The sequence below is a fragment of the Neopsephotus bourkii genome, unplaced genomic scaffold (assembly GCF_033783945.1).
Source record: "Neopsephotus bourkii isolate Nb327-2 ecotype Australia unplaced genomic scaffold, CSIRO-AGI_Nbou_v1 NB_1820, whole genome shotgun sequence".
Classification (NCBI taxonomy): Eukaryota; Metazoa; Chordata; class Aves; order Psittaciformes; family Psittacidae; genus Neopsephotus; species Neopsephotus bourkii.
Window position 1 is genome coordinate 1112915 of NW_026902293.1, and position 19145 is coordinate 1132059.

The 19145-nt window shown below is 42.5% G+C and overlaps 1 protein-coding gene across 2 annotated transcripts in view; it reads left to right on the forward strand.

Moving 5' to 3' along the window:
• The first annotated feature begins 6674 nt into the window (after positions 1–6674).
• The window catches only part of RGS20 (regulator of G protein signaling 20), a 42382-nt gene continuing 29911 nt past the window's right edge, over positions 6675–19145 (forward strand). Inside the window, exon 1 of one of the 2 annotated variants that reach the window (XM_061342938.1) lies at positions 6675–7221. In XM_061342938.1, coding sequence (XP_061198922.1) covers positions 7099–7221 — 123 coding nt within the window. In that variant the 5' untranslated portion in view covers positions 6675–7098. The remainder of the gene's footprint in view (positions 7222–19145) is intronic. The other variant, XM_061342939.1, reaches the window with a different exon arrangement.

Consider the following 19145-nt stretch of genomic DNA (forward strand, 5'->3'; position numbering starts at 1 on the left):
GGAGGCGGTTTGAGTGGTCAAGACCGTGCAGGGTTGTGGTACGCGGTGTGCTTGGCCTTATGCAATTGTACACACATTTATAGATATCTTTTATATATATATATATACTATACGGGAAATCTGGAGACGGGCTTTTTGCAAGGGCCTGTAGGGATAGGACAAGACGGGATGGCTTTGAGCTGAAGAAGGTAGAGTTAGCTTAGATACTAGGAAGAAGTTCTTCCCTGTGAGGGTGGTGGGGCCCTGGCACAGGTTGCCCAGAGAAGCTGTGGCTGCCCCATCCCTGGCAGTGTTCAAGGCCAGGTTGGATGAGGCTTTGAGCAACCCAGTCTAGTGGAAGGTGCCCCTGCCCATGGCAGGGGGGTTGGACTGAGATGAGCTTTAAGATCCTTTCCAACCCAGACCTTTCTATGATTATGTACGCATACTCGTATATGTGTAGTTATATATGGAGGTCTAATCCCATCCTGAGAAGACTGATGGCAGGACACAACGTGAGTGCCCACCAGTGCTATTTGCCAATAAGAAACAGCTCAGTGTTTCCACAGAGAACACAAGGCTGGCTGAGAAGGGCTTAGAAGCTCCACTCAGGGCAAGCTCCTTCAGCCACCCAGTGCTTCTCCCTGTTTCCCACCCAGGCGAGGGACCGCCAAGCCTGTGACAGAGGCCCAGGAGGGGAAGAGGCCAAAGAGATGGCAGGCAATGCCCCAGGCACTGAAATGCCTCCTTGGGCTCCTCATTCTTTTATTGCAGTTCCCAGTATTTTCTTGCTTTCTGCCTCTTGTGCTGCAACGGGGCAAATTTGCCCTTTCCTACAACTGGAGAACAGGCAGGAGTTCCTGAACCCCCACTTCTGGTAGGCAGGTCTAACTGCCCATGCTGTGTTGTGGTGTGCCAGGTCTCACAGCCTGCGGTGTCACACTTCCCTTATAGCTGGACAGGGTCATGCGCTGGGGGCACACCATTTCGTTCTTCCCAAGCCATATCTCAATGGGATATAGACCCTGCACAACCTCTTCCTTTTGTAAAAATGGCCTACATATGTTGAGCTTTGTCTCTATAAGCAAAAGGAGCAGGAAAGTTTTCAGACTAAAAGCCTGAGTGTTTCAGAAACCACAGGCTTATGCTTCCATGTTTCCAAGAAAAAACATCTCTCTGATTTCAGTTGCTGAGTGAAGTTTTCCAGTCATACTGTGATGAAGTGCACAGACACGCTACTCCTAGTCAGAAATGATCCTGAAGGGTAATTCTGCTAACGTGTAAGGAGAAAAGGCAGGGGAAAGAGAAACAGATCGAAGAGTTTTGTGTGCAAGCAGACTGAGACAGCCAAAATAAGAGTTCCCTAGATATGTCTGCAGTTAACATTTCATTTTGCTATGGTCTTTGTATTTTCCAGGACATCCATTTAGGGGATACACTGTTCTTTAAATTATACCTACACAGTACCTCTATCAGTGTTTTTTGTTTTTTTTTTTTAATTCAAGAAGGGATTTCATTACTGGGACACTGATTAATTATAATTAGTTCTGGCTGAACCCAAGTACAACTACAGACAGGACTGTGGTTCTCTCACTTTTAGTCCCTGCTTCCAGTATTGTTTCAGTGCTCCATAGCAGGCAGAGAACATATAAACTCGTGCCTTCGATTCAGTGCCCAGTGTCATCTCGTATTTGGAGCATGCATTAGGTCATCCATGGTCCTTTTTTTTTCCATAACACACTATTTATTTTTGCCTAATTGCATCACCTGCAAGAATCTAGCACCATCTATTCAGCGTGGCTAAAAGAAGACAGAGTGCTACTTGCCATTTTCTATAGAAAAGAGCTTTGAAAAGCTGTGATTCAGCATGTTGCTTCATCATAAATGGTAAGCTCTGACTTTACTATTCATTTCACAGGTGTTTGGGAGGCTGCAGTAAAATATATTTTCCTAGTTTCTGTAAACTGACTGAAAGTATGCCCCTACTGACTTAGCAGAGAGAGAAGGGCAGATAGCAGAAATAATTGTAATAGTAATTACTGTTTTTTTAAACAGGAGTACCAGGGAGCATTTAAGGAACTACCAAACATTAAACATGGCATTTTTACCAGGCAAGTTAATAGAGTCTCTAACACAATAATCAAATGAGTGAATGCAATGTGCTATATCAGAGAATGAAAACAGTATATTGTTCCTCAATATACCTGCATGATAATCTACATATTCTTCCATGTCATGTAATGGAATAAATGCAAAACATGAACAAAAAGTCAGTACAGCTTTGTAAGGTACAATCATGTCTCACAGCTCTTCAGGAGTTCTTCATGTGTGTGGGAAAGGTTGGTACAGACAGACACCATCCACTTGGATTTATTTCCAAGAGGCATTCACTGACATGCCTCTGGAGGTGCTCTTAAGAAGAAAAAAACAAACAAACAAACAAACAAACAAACAAAAACAGCTCTCCTGGGTTAAAAGGAAAGATCTGTGCATTGATTCATAACTCTTGAATGAGACATATCGACAGAGGGCAGGAAGAAATGATCAGCATTCACAGCGCAGAAGGGTCAACAGGGGGCAAAAAGCATCTGGCTGGAGTCCATGCTGTTCTTCACACTCACAGGTGTTTGAGAAAGGAGGTAAACGGTGTAGTGAAAACTTTGCTGATGATAGTGCTACTCCTTTGACAAGTGCACAGTTGAACTGTAAAACACCTTGCCAGAGGATGGTGGGTATGCTACAGATTGACATGTGCTCCCACCTCCTGTCTGTCAAACATCAGGCACATCTGAAAATTTTCACCTGGTGTGAATCCTGTGAGGCAAGCTTGGTGTAAAGGAACTTCATTGCAAGGGTAAGCTTTGAGAAAGAAAAACATTATACAGTCATTGCAGGAATCTGTCCCATGTGCCTGTCATCACTATGACAGCAAGAGGTAATCCTCAACAACCAGTGCAAATATATCCTTTATCATCAGTTTCAGAGAGTACCTCATGGTGCCTTAGTCAAGCTGGTTGATTCTCTGAACTGGATCTTGTTAAAGGTTATATTTGGAGAAGTTCTGTGCTCCTTTTTTTTGGTAAGCCTCTATCCTTCAGGGTTCAGGTGCTGCAAAACAATTCTCATTTAGCTAATTTTGGTCAAGTCAGTGCTTATCCATTAACTCGTGGCAGTGCATCTTCATTTGAAGTTGCTATGTTCAGATGAATTTACTGATGTGTGAAACACAGAGAAAACCGAAAAGCATATCAGCATGTAGGAATAGAATGCATCAATTGCCTGAATCACAAAGAATAAAAATGGTCAGTAGTTTAACACTAGAAAAATGAATGCAGATGAGTCATCCGCCCATAAGAGTACAGACAGCTGCATCATGAGTGTATTTCTATTATCCTTTCCTTCTTTAGTAAGAACAATGTCTCTCATATATTCTGCAAATTACATAAGTGTTTTGCACACCTGCAATTTAACCTTTCAGCATTGTGTACATCACCTGGCTGTCTCCAGCATGCCTGTACAAGTTTTTAGCATATGGAGGAAATGGCTTGGAAAGTTTACCCAAGGAAAGCACACTTAGAAGGTCAGCAAAAGTGAACACACTTCTTTAAGTCACAAAATATTATTGACAAAAAAATCAGAGATGGCAGAATCTCTAACAGAGAACATTCTCAAAGTGGTACCTATCCACTAGAAAAGTATAGAGACTAGCTTCATCTTTGAGAGCTACCATTCCTAAAACAAGAGTTCATTTTACCCTAAGGTTATTCATCCAAGGATTCAGATCAGATCTTCTGAGTGCTCACTTTTACTTTTTCAAGGCTTAAACCCCATCCTCCCAGGGCAGTGTGGAAAGGAGCAGCTTGTACATTGTATGACAAGGGATGGATGTGAGCCTTAGGCATGGGCTTCCTTACATGACTTGTTTCAGCAGCAAGTCCCCATGGGTGCACTGCAAGAGCAGGACATGTTTCTGCTATCACAGAACTAGTGCCAGGTGCAGACACTAAATTAAACCTGTTCGTTTTTAGCAAGGAGGACTCTATAGCAGGAGAGAGGCAACAGCAGAGAAGAAATAACTACAAGTGTGCTTGTGGGTTGCAAGAGGGAAACTTTAGAGGGAATCTAGCTGGTTTCATAATGTGTGAAGCTTGAGGCCTTTCTGAGAATCAGCAGCTAAGTCCATGCAACACTAATATAAAGTAGAAGGGTTTTTTTTTCTAGATAAAATGAGGCAGAGAAATGTGAAGAAACTAGCTGAAGGTCACACACATGGGGAAAAACAAAGCATATGCTGTTGTAAACCCCCAAAGCACTGCTCTCCAGTATGAAAGAAAAAAAGTAGTGCAAAGTAGAAATTAACCTGCACCACAGTTTTGCAAATGTCATACCAGGCAATCTTCTGATTGCTCCACCACTTCTTTGAAACTAAGTTTTGCATGCTTAGTTAAGGAACCACACATATATTCTGAGTAGGAATGGTGTTTTCAAAAGAAAAATAAACTAACATTTTATTGTAATAAATGGACTAGATGATCTGTAAGGTCCCTTCCAACCCCAATCATTCTATGATTCTATGATAAATACTTCAATTTTTTTCCCTGTTAGAATAGAACAATTGTCAGAAAACTCAAAGTGAAGTGCTGTGCAGAAACAAGAACACCAGTGCAAAACAACTATTTATACCCTTGAGAGATAAATGCAGGTGGAGTTGAAATAGTAGGGTACATTATTTTAAGGAGTAGGAACAGGTGTCTGTCTCATGAATGTATACATCTGTATTGAAAGCCGGAGGGTCTAAGAGTCTCCAGTCCCTCTTTGCAGCCTATAGCATCTCTCCTTCTCTCACTGTCAGTCTCTGCTGCTTTGTGCCAACAGCTCTTGTCTGGACAAGGAGGTCCACACCTCAGTGTGTAGAAGCAGCACTGCAGGATGAGGTGAAATAAAGCCCACTTCTGGGTTAAAAAATACAATACAATACAATACAATTACAATACAATTACATTAAATTATAAAATAAAGTAAAATATCCTCTAACTTCCTCCTCTCTCACAAGAAGAGGCTAAGTCAGAGCAGCAACTTCATGAAGGAATAAGGGAATGCTGCTGACAGTAAGCCTGGCTAGAGGACAGAAAAGCAGGTGGTTACCTAAACCTCAGCAGTAACTCTGCCAAAGTCAGACTTATTACCAGAGCTTATGCAACAGCTTTCTTCCTGTAAGATGACTTCTAATGCAATTCAGCTTGTCAAGCCAAATGCTGGAAAAGTGTTCTGTTGTTGCTCTTCATTTTTCTCCTCAGCACTAGAGTGGGTTCAGAGAAAGGCAACGAAGCTGGTGATGGGCCTGTACTACAAGTCTTATGAGAAGCAGCTGAGAAAGCTGGAGTTGTTTAGTCTGGAGAAGGGGAGGCTCAGAGGGGACCTCATTGCTCTCTATGAATACCTGAAAGCCAGATGGAGAAAGGAGGTGGTTTATTTCTTCTCCCAGGTGAGAAACAGAACAAGAGGTAACAGCCTCAAGCTGTGCCAGGGAAGGTTTATATTGGATATTAGGAAAAAAATCTTCACTGAAAGGAAGATCAGGCATTGGAACAGGCTGCCCAGGGAAATGGTGGAATCATGGTCCTTGGAAGTGCTCAGAAACTGTATAGATGAGGCTCTTACTGACATTGGCAGTGCTGGGGTAAAGGTTGGACTTGATTATCTTAGAGGTCTTTTCCAACACAGTTGGTTCTGATTTCTCTGAAAAAAAGGCAGAGATGTGACCAAGACACGCCTTTTCATGAGAGATGAAATGGAGGCAGATGGCACTGTAGATGTGACCAAGACACCCCTTTTCATAAGAGATGAAATGGAGGCAGATAGCATTGTATCTACCTTATATCTACTGTGCTAACTGTCAAAACTTTTGATGGCAGAAAAAAAATGCTGGTTTAGACATGTTTTTCAACTTGGAAAAAGATGTTGTAAACTTTCAAAATAGATAGTTTCCCATCAGACACTTAAAATGGAAGCTTTCTTGCCTCCCCATTTATGGTAACTTCTCATTTGGAAGCTTCAGCTAACACTAACAAAAGTACTAACTTAAAATATAAAATTATTAAAACTAGAAGTATTTTGAAATTATTAATATATTAGCAGATTGATTCTTTTTAGTGCACATTAACATATGTATGAGTTTGACTTTCTGTTTTCCAGGATAAGATGTTTTAAAAGGCTTCCAAATGCTTTCCCACACAAGGAACACTATTATTTGCTTAGTTTTCATTGCAACAGCATTGCTAATGACCAAAACTATAAATAATGTTAATAAAATTCTTTAAATTAAAATTTCACAATAATTTAATATTCCTCCAATTTTTATTTTTGTGTGTGTGTGTGATTCTCCCTCAAAAGAGAAACCAAAAGAGAAAGCACCAAAAATAAATAGCAAGTGGATGTGGATGTTGACAAACAGAAGGCAAAATCCTGGCAGACCTCTATAAAGTTAAGAGAAATAATCTATTAATAATCTACCTGGAGTCTTAGTCTTTATATTTAGTTTGTCTCTATCCTCAGAGATGGCTGCTACTCATGTGGTGTTTTCATTGGAGCCGGAAGGATTACCAGTAGACCATCTGTTCAGTCGGTGAGAAGGATGTGATTGACAGGTGCCACTGACCTAAGACAGACATCTCCATTTCATGCTGCCTGCAGAGTATAACTACGTGCTGAGTTGCTTCTTCCTTCAAGCTGCAAATTAAATACATCCACTTTAAGGTGGTAAAATGTGTTTCATTATTGTTACAGCCTGTTCCTCTGACATGTGTTCAATTTACTAAAACGTATGAAGTTGTATATCTAATCTCTAAACTAGCATGATGCTGAGGGGATGAGGCACTGCAGATATCTGAGGGCAGATAATCCTGTTTGTCTCCAGAACTGTGGAGGCTGCAGGAAGAACTGGCAAGCTGCAAGAGGCCCTGACATTTGCCCATCAGTGTAAGGACGAGCCATCTCTATGTTATTGTCGTTCAGCCCAATGTCTGGGATTTGGTTTTGTTTCATTGTTAAATAGAAGTGGTCCTTTTCCAAGAAAGGTTGTTGTAAAATTGGATTCAGGAACAGCCTTTTTATTTCTTAATGTGGAGGCAAGTTTTGCTGTACTTCAGGACTCACAGCTACCATGCAGACAACTGCCAAGCAAAGGAGACCTTTCAAAATGAAGAAGAAGAAAATATTAAAGGAGCACAGTGGATTTTCAAGGTAAGAAAAAATCCAGAGGTATCTAAATGTCCTGAAGGAGGGGTGAAATGCTGTATCTGGAAAGAAGCAGAAAGAAAGTGTTAATGTCATGTATAACAGCCATATACTATTTGTCACCGACATCAGTATTCATGTAGTTTTTCTTTATTTCTGAGCCTTGTCCTATGCCCTCTTTTCCTCAGTGTGTTGCAATCACAGTGACAAAGGAGGTGGTGATCTACCTACCTGTTAAGTGTCTGTTTTCAAACAACATATTAAACACATCCGTCTAAGTCATAAAAATGATTCATACTTTGTGAAGCTAATCTGTGGTTTAAAGGGTGAGGGAAAGTATGTTGTTTCATGGTGTTTAAACACTGAAGAGGTCTGCATTTTTACTCATGCTACCTCAGATGATTTTTACTGAGAGTTAATGAAGGACATCCAAACAAAATCAAACACAGCATAATACTGAAGTCTGTTTGGGTATCACAGTAAATCCCTTTAGTGAACCTGTAGAGCTGGTTAACAACAGACATGTAGCATGTAGATTTTGTCAAAAGCCTGAAAGCTATTTATGGGGGTAGCACACTCCTCTGCAGCTCAACAAAGCGAGAGAGGCAGGTGCAAGAAACCATATCTTATAGAAACTTTGGTGCAAAGTGGTGCACCCTAGCGCATGGTAGAGAAGAGAATGTGACAGCAAAGTCACACATTCTCAGAACCACGAAGTCTGGGGGTTTCTCAGACTACCTTAGCACCACAGAGGGGAGGGAATAAGGCAGCCAGTCAAGGTAGTTGGCAGGGTTGGTGAAAGACAAGACAGGGGAAGAAGCCATTCCCTGTTCCACATCTGTCCTACAGATATTCAAGTTAAAGCAAGAATTGTCTTCTCCATCCAATCTGCTTACTTAATGCACATCTGCTTCCAGGAGGCCATTTAATTTGAATTACAGAAATACACTCATCAAAAATCCTAAATAATTTTCGTTACTTTTGCTGAGAGGAAATACTACAGAAGAAATACTCAGCCTCCTTTGCCACTATCAGGAAACTTTCTGATAATGAACCAAGTGCACTCCTTTTATAATTTCATGTCATTCTGTCTCATTATCTGTCCATTTAGCACTGGGGACATGTTGACTGTCTCAAAGCAGAGGGGGTTTTGTCACAGGCATAATGGCTCCTGAATTTAACCCTTGGTGGTCGTAGCTTTCAAAACCCATGTATTGAGTTCTTCACAGCTCATGTCCCCAGTCATTTTTCATTTAGCCACCCTTCATCCCAGGTAAATAGTTCCTTTCAGCTTGGTGATTACTTTTATGGCTCTTTGTTGCTGAGTTTCTGAGAACATGGTGCACAGGACTGAGTCAGGGATCTCACTTATTATTACACACACAACTTACTATTTCTCTGCTCTGCAAAGGGATTTATCTACAGAAGGACCTAAATGGTACTGCAAGGTTCAGGACCACTTAGTGTCCAAAGTTCCTTTCGTCCACTGGCTGTCTGTCCTATTTGTTCTGTGCTTATGTTTCATAAATGCTACAGCTCTGCCAGTGTGCCTCTGCTAGCAGGGACAGCCTGCAGCCACAGCCCAGGAGATACTCTAACCCTTCAGATGAAATTGCTGCCATGTGGAAGCTCTTGTATGAGGTTACATACTGTGGAGAGCATGTCTCCAGAACTTAATAAACCTCATCAGATGATCCTTTCATATATGTAATGTAAGCAATGCTACTAGCAGTTCATGAGTTTAGAAGGACTGTGTTAGTGATAGGAAATTAGAAAACTTAGACGGCTAGAAATGTGTACAGCCCTAAGACTGGTGAACTAAAATAAATTGCAAGCTTTACTTCACACAGGAAGGAAATACCTTTAATTTTTGCTGGTAGGGAACCAAGTCAGGGAGGTTACATGATTTCCCAGTACTTAGGAAATCAACTTGGAAGTTTGTAAGGTTCAAGACCAGTTTGTCACACTCCCAGAACAGATGAGATAACATTAAAATTTCTTTATTTATAGTGGTGGCATTGAAGCCTGCAGAAAGTTCAGATTCTTTCTGGTAAAATGTTTCCATACATGACACTGATCACTGTAGGCAAACTATGTTCTCAGACCCATAATTTGTGTCTGATTCCCCAGTCCTCATTAGTTCCCATGTTCATTTCCACCTTCTGTGAGATTTTGAATTTTATATTTCTGAGTGTGAGCAGTGGCTGCTTCTGACAGCAAGCTGTTGTCTAATTCTACATGCCAAATAGTAAAAAAGTTGTAATATTAAATAAATGGGGATTTAAAAAAATCTTTTAACAGAACACTTGAATTAGGTTTATTTATTCTTGAACATGCTTTCAAAGAGAAACTGAATTACAAGAGAAATGTTTTTGAAAAGTGGTAGGCAGAGTTTAAAGGCCTTTTAAATTCTCTTCATGACATTTAAATTAACTCAATGAGTTGCTTATTTCTAATCGCCATTTGTATTGCTTAAAAAGTGTTTTTCTTCTGACATGTTTTCATCTTGAGTTATAGAAGTGGTAAAAAGCAAAAGTGAATAAACTGCTTCTGGACACAAAGATGTAAGGACTTACTTAACCTGGAGCTAATACAGACACATTCTTGTGTGGTTCCAGTGAGCTTTTTGCAAGTTAACAAAATAAACACCCCAGAAACATTACACTGTACAAGGAGATGGTGAGAGGTTGCATATATATTACAGCTCTGAGGGCACTAGTAGGTGATAATGGGCCAACCGCTCTTACCTGGGGCTGCCACCCTCACTCATGGACCCAACAACTCTATTTAAGCTCATCCCTGAGGACCTATTCACTGTCTGCTTGAGCCATGCTGAAGGAGTACTGGCATCTGTTGAGTGAGAGCCATGCCTTATGTGGTGGTGGAGCCACCTGGCTGAGACCTTAACCCCACCTTGGCTGACTTCCTGGCTTGATCTTAGCTGTCCCTTGCGAGCATGGGCTTATCCGGTGACTGTGGGACCTGATCTTAACTCTGATCTGAAGGGTAGATTTCCACCTTGCTGTGACACTGCCTTATGAAATAGACCTTGCTTGGATCATCTCTGTCCATCCTGTTTGCCTTGCTTGAGTATTACTGTAAGATGAGCTGTGGGATCCCCGTGGGTTCCAGCTCACCTCCCTGAGCATTCGTGTCTTCAGACTAAATGAACCCCGTTCACTCAGCTGTTCCTCATGAGACATCTAGCTAATCTCAGCTCTGAAGAAATCCTTTGGGTTTGGAGATGACAAACATCAATCCATGAATTGCATGTAATGTGGAAGTTGCTTGTGACCATGCATCGCTCATCTAAATTACTTAGCTGCTATGAATCATTATTTGTTTAATAAAACAAGTCCAGAAAGTAAAAAATCATAAAAGATGTTACTTGCAAAGGACAACATGCAGTTGAATGACTGCACTGCTTTGCCAAGTACTCTTCAAATGTCTTTAAGTGATGAATGCTGTCAGTCATTAATTACTGTTAACAGATCCTCTGAAGTCAGATGTTTTTATCTTTTATAAGAGTAGGAAAAGTCCTGATATTAGTAAATATACTCAGCCTCTTCCGATATAATATGTCCCAAGTACTTGTTCATGTCAGGAGTGTTTATTTGGTGAAGTCTGGTTTTCATACTTAGTCAGGGTAACATTTGTATGTCTTAAAGCTTGTGATTTTGTCATAGGGCGCTAGGAACAAACCAAACAGTAACTTATGCCAAGAACACATTCCTTCTGTTCTTTTGAACAGGTGTTGTGCTTAGTTAAATAGGCTGAAACATAGTTTAATAGTCACATTTTATCTATTTCTTATGTTTGAGATGGGCAGGGGACGCAAACTGTATGCCTGTGGATTGAATCACTTTGCAGCTAACATTCTCGTCTGTACTAAAATCATAGAATGGTTATTCTTGTACAGCAGATGTAAAATATGAGGCATGTTTGATGTGCTGTTCTATTCAAGAGCAACATTTCAAAGGGAGACAGAATTCTGGAAGAGAAATGGGATTATTATGGGGTATTTAGGACCACCAAATTATGTGCACCTACTCTATCTGATCACTTCCTTGATAATACAGTATACTTCTAGGTAGGAAAAAAGTTGGGTATTTTGCTGACTAGTTATAGATTAAGATAATGAGGTAAAATCATATGCAGTTGGTTTTAAAGGTAAGCAAAATTATTTCTAGGACAAACTGGAGAACATTATCTCTGTGGTCTTTTGTACTGGTTAATTTCATCTTCCTGACTTATACCCTCTGTAACAAGTGTTTACCTTGTCTCTGAAGTGTTTTTACTAGTCAAGAAACGGCTACTCCTGCACATTTTACAGACTATATCAGTCCTAAAGTATCAATCCTTTGGAGACATGTAGTGGTCAGCAAAATATTGGTGCATATCTTGTCAGCAGACCTAATAGGAAGTTTAAGGCATGTCAGCCCCCAACCCTACAAGAGGGGTCAAGTGGAAACTGGAAGAGGCTTCTCTTGCTTGCAAGAGTCCTCCTCCAAGGAAAAATTTGTTTCATAATTGCTGCTTTCAGAAGTCACAAAGTTCTCCTGGGACACAGGAGGCAGTATTTCAGGCTTACTCCATACCCAGGTCTTTAGCACTAATTAAGGTCAGGTCATCCATGCTGTGAGGACTACACTAGCCATTTGGGGGGTTAGAGTCCTCCTTTCCATCTCATCATCTAAAGTGGTAAATCTGTTAGTTTAACTATATTACTTGTAACTATGCTAAAGACATTTCATTCATTAGGGCACGAACCTGCTGGTTGAGTAAAGATCCTACAGTTTTCTGTGTTGGGTCAGGGAAGTAAAACAAACACGTAAGATGGAAGTAACCCATACATGACTAGAATCAAAATAAACATTAGTAGCTATTAAAAGTTACTCTCATAGCTAAAACCAGCATGATCTACAACAGGCCTTGTTCACCCCAATGTCCAGCATCACTCCATGCTGCATTTAGGTGTGCTGGTGTCCTCTAGAGCCTGTGTGTCTGAGCCGTGGACTAGGTGTCTGCGTATGTGTGAGCATGACTGAGTACACAGGGATAGGATTCAACAAGCCACCACTCTGGAGAAGTGGCCATCAACAGAAATACCAAATAACATTAGGCATACAACTCTTTTTTCCATTGTGAATCAGACACAGACATGCTCCTGAAGTTAGTCCTGTCCTGCCACAGGAGAGGAGAGTGCTTTTTACATTTGACTGCCCATCAAATACTGATATTGCTCAAATTATGGAAAGTGCAGGTTCAAAACCTTCCCCTGAGGTGACTGGAAACCATACACAGCAGAAGAATAACCTAACTACTGACCGCAATGTGTCTGGGGTCCCTGCCTTCCCTTGTGTTGAAATCATTCTTTGCTGTATAATAAATTAGTATTCCTTATATAGAGGGGGTGGTGATGCTTTACTGTGCTTAAGGTACTGACCACGCAAGGGTCTGAAATGCAAAAATAAATGCTTCCCCCTTTTTAACAGCTATTCAGTGAGGCCCAGTCCAAAATCCACAGGGAGGTCCCTTGCAGCTGGGTTGGAAAGTCATCCGTCTTTCCCTCCATCTGGTTTTAGCTGGGTCCAAGCCAGGGAGGGCAGTTCTCAAAGCTGAGGCTGACAGACCACCTCCAGTGGCCAGGCCACCAACCTGGGAGATCAACCCATGCAAACTCAGAGTGAAAAAAGGATCTGAGCCTGTTGCTTCCTGTATCTCCAACCTATATCCTAACAGCAGCATTCAGACATGTAGGTCTGAGGCAGGAGCTGGGTGCTATCTGGGACTGTGGCTCCCAGATGAAGGGCAATGCACATAGAGTGCAGAAACCAGTCCCCTGACTTCTTTTGAGAGATGCAGCACAAATGCTCTTTCCTGCGACTGGGAGTTTCCTCTGTCCTTGTGAGGCAGCTCCCCATGCAGTGTGTTGGTGGTTTTGGATGGCATGTTTAGATACCAGCTCTGTGTACACAGAATGAGAAAGCACATGCCAGTGCCTAGTTTAGGTCTGTGGGTCCTTCTGGAAGCCATGCAGGAGCACGGTGTGCTGTGAATGGGACACCCTTTAGCAAACCTAGCCCTGAACAACATGCAACAAGTCACTGGTTTGGCTAGTATCACTGGATAGGACTCATTTTCACCACTTGCTTGCTACTCCTCAGCAGCCTTGCAGAGACCTTTCATGTTTGGATGGGGTTTTCATCTCCCCATGTCTCCTGTGAATGTCCATAGTAGATTAGTCTGCCTCAGGCAGCTTATACCATTAACTCCTTTAAATATAGTATGTTTTAATCTTTAACATCATACATAATTGTAAGAACAGATGAACACAGTTTATGAAGGAATTATTCTATCAGGCAGAAAGTTGTTTGGTTATTTTTTACTGTGGGGATGGTGAACAGTGAGACAGGATGCCCAGAGAGGTTGTGAAATCTCGATCCTCAGAGGTATTCAAACCCTTCCTGGCACGATCCTAGGGTGCCAGAGAGCAGGAGGTTGGAATAAACAGTCTGCAGAGGTCCCTATTCTGTGAAACGAAGAGCTCGTTACAGTGTCTTTCTTTTCAAACTGTCCTACAATTACATGGCATAATAATATTTTTTAAATTAATAAATATTTTTCTTTTGCATCCAGAAACCCTGTTGTGAGAATAGAAGCTGTGGTGCTCAGCCTTGTCTATGAGCCAGCAATAGCCGTGCAGACAGCAATCAGAGGGCATTCTTTTGTAAAAGTTGTCAAAATAATCATGTGCTACGCTTTAGTGGGTGGATTACTTGCACATTAATGGTGTACAAATTTTCTAGTCCGCAGAGGTAATTTGTGCTAATTTGCAGCCATGTGTTTCTCCAATTTAGTGATTTACATATTTTACCTTTGAAATAGCCTTAATACTTTCTTTTTAGCTGTCCACTTTTGAAATGAAAAAAGCGGAATTCTGAGCTGATTGGGATATTACTGACAGAAAGAATTCAGTGAATAAAAAAAAACGCCAAAAGATAAACTATTTTTACACTAGTTCTGAAAATTTTTCAGCAAAATGATCCTAGACTGACCTGCATAACAGCAGCTCTCAGGAGTTGCTCAGGTGGCCTCTTCAGGAACCTGCTTAGTAAGGTTCCATGGGATATAGCCCTAGAGGGCAGGGGAGCCCAAGACTCTTGGTTGGTCTTCAAGGATCACCTGCTACAGGCTCAGGAGTGTTGCATCCCAACTAGAAGGAAGTGCAGCAGGAGGGCCATGAGACCTCCTTGGATGGATAAGGACCTGCTGAGGAAAATTCAAATGAAAAAAGAGTCTTACAGAAAGTGGAAGCAAGGACAGGCGGCCTGGGAAGAGTACAGGGATGTTGTCCGGGAAGCTAGGGACCAGGTTAGTAAAGCTAAGGCCCAGTTAGAATTAAACTTGGCTAGGGATATTAAGGATAACAGGAAGGGATTCTACAGGTACGTAGCAAATAAAAAACAGACTAGGGAGAACGTAGGCCCCCTCAGGAAGCTCTTGGGTGAACTAGCTACACAGGATTTGGAGAAGGCTGAAGTTCTGAATGACTTCTTTGCCTCGGTCTTCTCTAGCAAAGGCTCTGACCGCACCACCCAAGTCTTGGAAGGCAGACACAGGGACTGTAAGAATGAAGACCTTGGGTCCACTGTAGGAGAGGAACTGGTTCGAGACCATCTTGAAAATCTGAACGTGCACAAGTCCATGGGTCCTGATGAAGTCCATCCGCGGGTCCTGAAGGAGCTGGCAAATGAAGTTGCTAAACCGCTGGCCATCATATTTGAAAAATCATGGCAGTCAGGTGAAGTTCCTGATGACTGGAAAAAGGGAAATATAACCCCCATTTTCAAGAAGGGGAAAATGGATGACCCGGGGAATTCCAGACCAGTCAGTCTCACCTCTGTGCCTGGCAAAATCTTGGAGCAGATTCTCCTGGAAGGCATGCTAAGGCACATGAAAAACAACAAGGTGCTTGGTGACAGCCAGCATGGCTTCACTAAGGGGAAATCCTGCCTGACCAATCTGGTGGCCTTCTATGATGGGGCTACAGAACTGATGGACAGGGGTAGAGCAGTTGATGTCATCTACCTGGATTTGTGTAAAGCGTTCGACACTGTCCCACATGACATTCTTGTCTCTAAATTGGAGAGACATCAATTTGATGAATGGACCACTCGGTGGTTAAAGAACTGGCTGGATGGCTGCACACAAAGAGTTGTGGTCAATGGCTCAATGTCCGGCTGGAGACCAGTAACGAGTGGTGTCCCTCAGGGATTGGTGTTGGGACCGGTCTTGTTCAACATCTTTGTCACTGACATGGACAGTGGGATTGAGTGCGCCCTCAGCAAGTTTGCCGATGACACCAAGCTGTGTGGTTCGGTTGATACGCTGGAGGGAAGGAATGCCATCCAGAGGGACCTTGACACGCTTGTGAGGTGGGCTGATGCCAACCTCATGAAGTTTAACCATGCCAAGTGCAAGGTCCTACACCTGGGTCAGAGCAATGCCAGGCACAGCTACAGGCTGGGCAGAGAAGAGATTCAGAGCAGCCCTGCGGAGAAGGACTTGGGGGTGTTGGTTGATGAGAAAATGAACATGAGCCAGGTTCAGTGTGTGCTTGCAGCCTAGAAAGGCAACCGTATCCTGGGCTGCATCAAAAGGAGCATGACCAGCAGGTCGAAGGAGGTGATCCTGCCCCTCTACTCTGCTCTCGTGAGACCTCACTTGGAGTACTGTGTACAGTTCTGTTGTCCTCAACATAAAAAGGACATGGAACTTTTGGAACAAGTCCAGAGGAGGGCCACGAGGATGATCAGGGGACTGGAGCACCTCCCGTATGAGGATAGGCTGAGAAAGTTGGGTCTGTTCAGCCTGGAGAAGAGAAGGCTGCGTGGAGACCTCATAGCAGCCTTCCAGTATCTGAAGGGGGCTTATAGGGATGCTGGGGAGGGACTCTTCATTAGGGACTGTAGTGGTAGGAGAAGGGGTAATGGGTTCAAACTTAAACAGGGGAAGTTTAGATTGGATATAAGGAGGAAATTCTTTCCTGTTAGGGTGGTGAGGCACTGGAATAGGTTGCCTAGGGAGGTTGTGAATGCTTCATCCCTGACGGTGTTCAAGGCCAGGTTGAACAAGGCCTTGGGTGATATGGTTTAGAGCGAGGTGCCCCTGCCCATGGCAGGGGGGTTGGAACTTGATGGTCTTAAGGTCCTTTCCAACCCTAACTATTCTATGATTCTATGGTTCTAACTCTTTTCATTACTATAAGATGACCTTCTTTAAGGGGAAAAAATGTCATGCTAGCTAATAAATAACCCACTCATTCTAACATGAATCAAGTAATTTGAGATATGGGTAACTTCAGATTTACAAATGTATTAGTTTAGATGTATTAGTTTAGGTTATCCTTCCACCATGAAGAATAAACAGTTTAGATAAACAATACTGGGGGAAAGCAACATTTCTCTGGAAAATCATGGAGACCTTTCTTAAAAAGGTATCTAGTCTTAAAAAGGTGTCTGTGAATCAGGAATAATTGACCTTTACTCCATGTCTTTCACACCCAGGCTGATGAAAGTAAATGATTTCCGGTAAAATACAAAACCAAAATGAAGTGCCTTTGTACATCACCAGCCCCAGAGTGATTAAGACATAATACAGCTGGTGCGGCTCTGATTTATGGTTTCTCCTAGAGGCCGTCATGTGGTAGAGATCACCTGAGCACAGAGTTCCCATCACATCCTGCTTTATTTCCTATACACCTCATGTCCAATTGAAAGTGGAATTGTGCTCTCTTTTTCGGCTCAGATTTCTCAGGAATTTCTGAGTGCCAAAGGAATCTGTAAGTGCCAGAATAAGTCATGCCCAGGTTGCAAGTTTCAACCAGTCCATTCTAATTAGTAAAACCTATGCATCCCACATCACCTGAGAGTGGTGTGGGGTGCAGTATCACTGAAGGCAGTTCTGTGGGGGAACTTGAAAATGTCATCTGACCTTTGCTGCTAGGATCAACCATCCTTAAGCCCTTCTTGGCACATGTTTACCTCGCCTGCTCTTTAAAACCTCGCTAACACAGACTCCACTGTCTAGGCAGCCTGTTCCAGTGCTTCACTATCTTACCATTAAAAACCCATTAACCTAAATATCTCTGCCTACTTTTTAAATCCATTTCTCCCTGATGTATATGTAGTGAGCATGAAAAATAATTTACTCCTGACCCTTGCCTGTTTGTACACAATGTGTGCTACCCGATACCTGTTTCCTATGGCTGGTGCAAAGACACAGAAGTCATAAATCACATACAGGTTTTTTCACAGCAATTTCTTTCCACAAAAGAATTCAAAGAGTCTAGGGGAAAATAAATGTTTCTTTCAAGCCATTCACAACTTACTCAGTCATTTTGCTGGCCCCTTCTGTGCAATAACAAGACAGCTTTTTACTCACATTTATTTGCATCTCTTTATGAGTTTGCTTCTTCTAGTCAAAAGAAAGATGCAAAAAGAGATCAGAATATCCTACTGCAAATATCATCATTTCAAAGTGCAGCTCCATGTTGCTAGGTGACAGCCATGTGCATGTTCCTGAGAGCCGGTCAAGCCCAAAGCCCTGCCAAGCCAGCAAATGCAAGGGAGAGACTGGAGGCAACACAAGGGGTGAAACTACTTTTCATGTACAATAGAAGTAAGTGTATATTTAATCTCAAGTATTCAAACTTAACGCTGAGGCAGGCTGAACGTTATTTTTCCATCAGTCAGATCCAAAAGGTGTGCTGAAGGGTAATGCTTGGGAAATGGCAAAGATCTGTGAGGAGGAGAGGCCTGGTTTGCAGTGAGTCTGAGCCTGTTTACTGTCTGGTTTTGATGTCTGAGATGTTTTGGTCTTTTCCTCAGCTCATCCTTGTGCTGGGCACTGGAACTTTGGGAAACTCAGGTATTGTCTTTAATTATACAGATCTCCAGTCTACCACTAGATGGGGTTGAAAACAGTTCAGGAGGCTGATTGTCCTCAGCAGTATACTTCTAGTGTTATTCTCAAAATAAAGATAATCTAAAATACCATAGCATAGAATCATAGAAGAATTAGGGTTGGAAAGGACCTTAAGATCATCAAGTTCCAACCCCCCTGCCATGGGCAGGGACACCTCACACTAAACCATGTCACCCAAGGCTTTGTCCAACCTGGCCTTGAACACTGCCAGGGATGGAGCATTCACAACTTCCTTGGGCAACCCATTCCAGTGCCTCACCACCTTTACAGTAAAGAACTTATTCCTTATACCGAATCTAAACTTCCCCTGTTTAAGTCTTAACCATTACCCCTTGTCCTATCACTACAGTCCCTAATGAGTGCCTCTGAGCATCCCTATAGGCCCCCTTCAGATACTGGAAGGCTGCTATGAGGTCTCCACGCAGCCTTCTCTTCTCCAGGCTGAACAGTCCCAACTTTCTCAGCCTGTCTTCATATGGGAGGTGCTCCAGCCCCCTGATCATTCTTGTGGCCCTCCTCTGGACTTGCTCCAACAGATCCATGTCCTTTTTATGTTGAGGACACCAGAACTGCACACAATACTCCAAGTGAGGTCTCATGAGAGCAGAGTAGAGGGGGAGGATCACCTCCTTCCACCTGCTGGTCACACTCCTTTTGATGCAGCCCAGGATACGGTTGGCTTTCTGGGCTGCAAGTGCACACTGAAGCTGGCTCATGTTCATTTTCTCTGACCAGCACCCTCAAGTCCTTCTCCACAGGGCTGCTCTGAATCTCTTCTCTGCCCAGCCTGTAGCTGTGCCTGGCATTGCTCTGACCCAGGTGTAGGACCTTGCACTTGGCATGGTTAAACTGTTAGATCAACTGTTAAAAGCAGAAAGAGACTGCAACAAACCAGGAGCTGGCCAGTGATGCCATCCAAGCAGCAGCCGATGATCTTACAA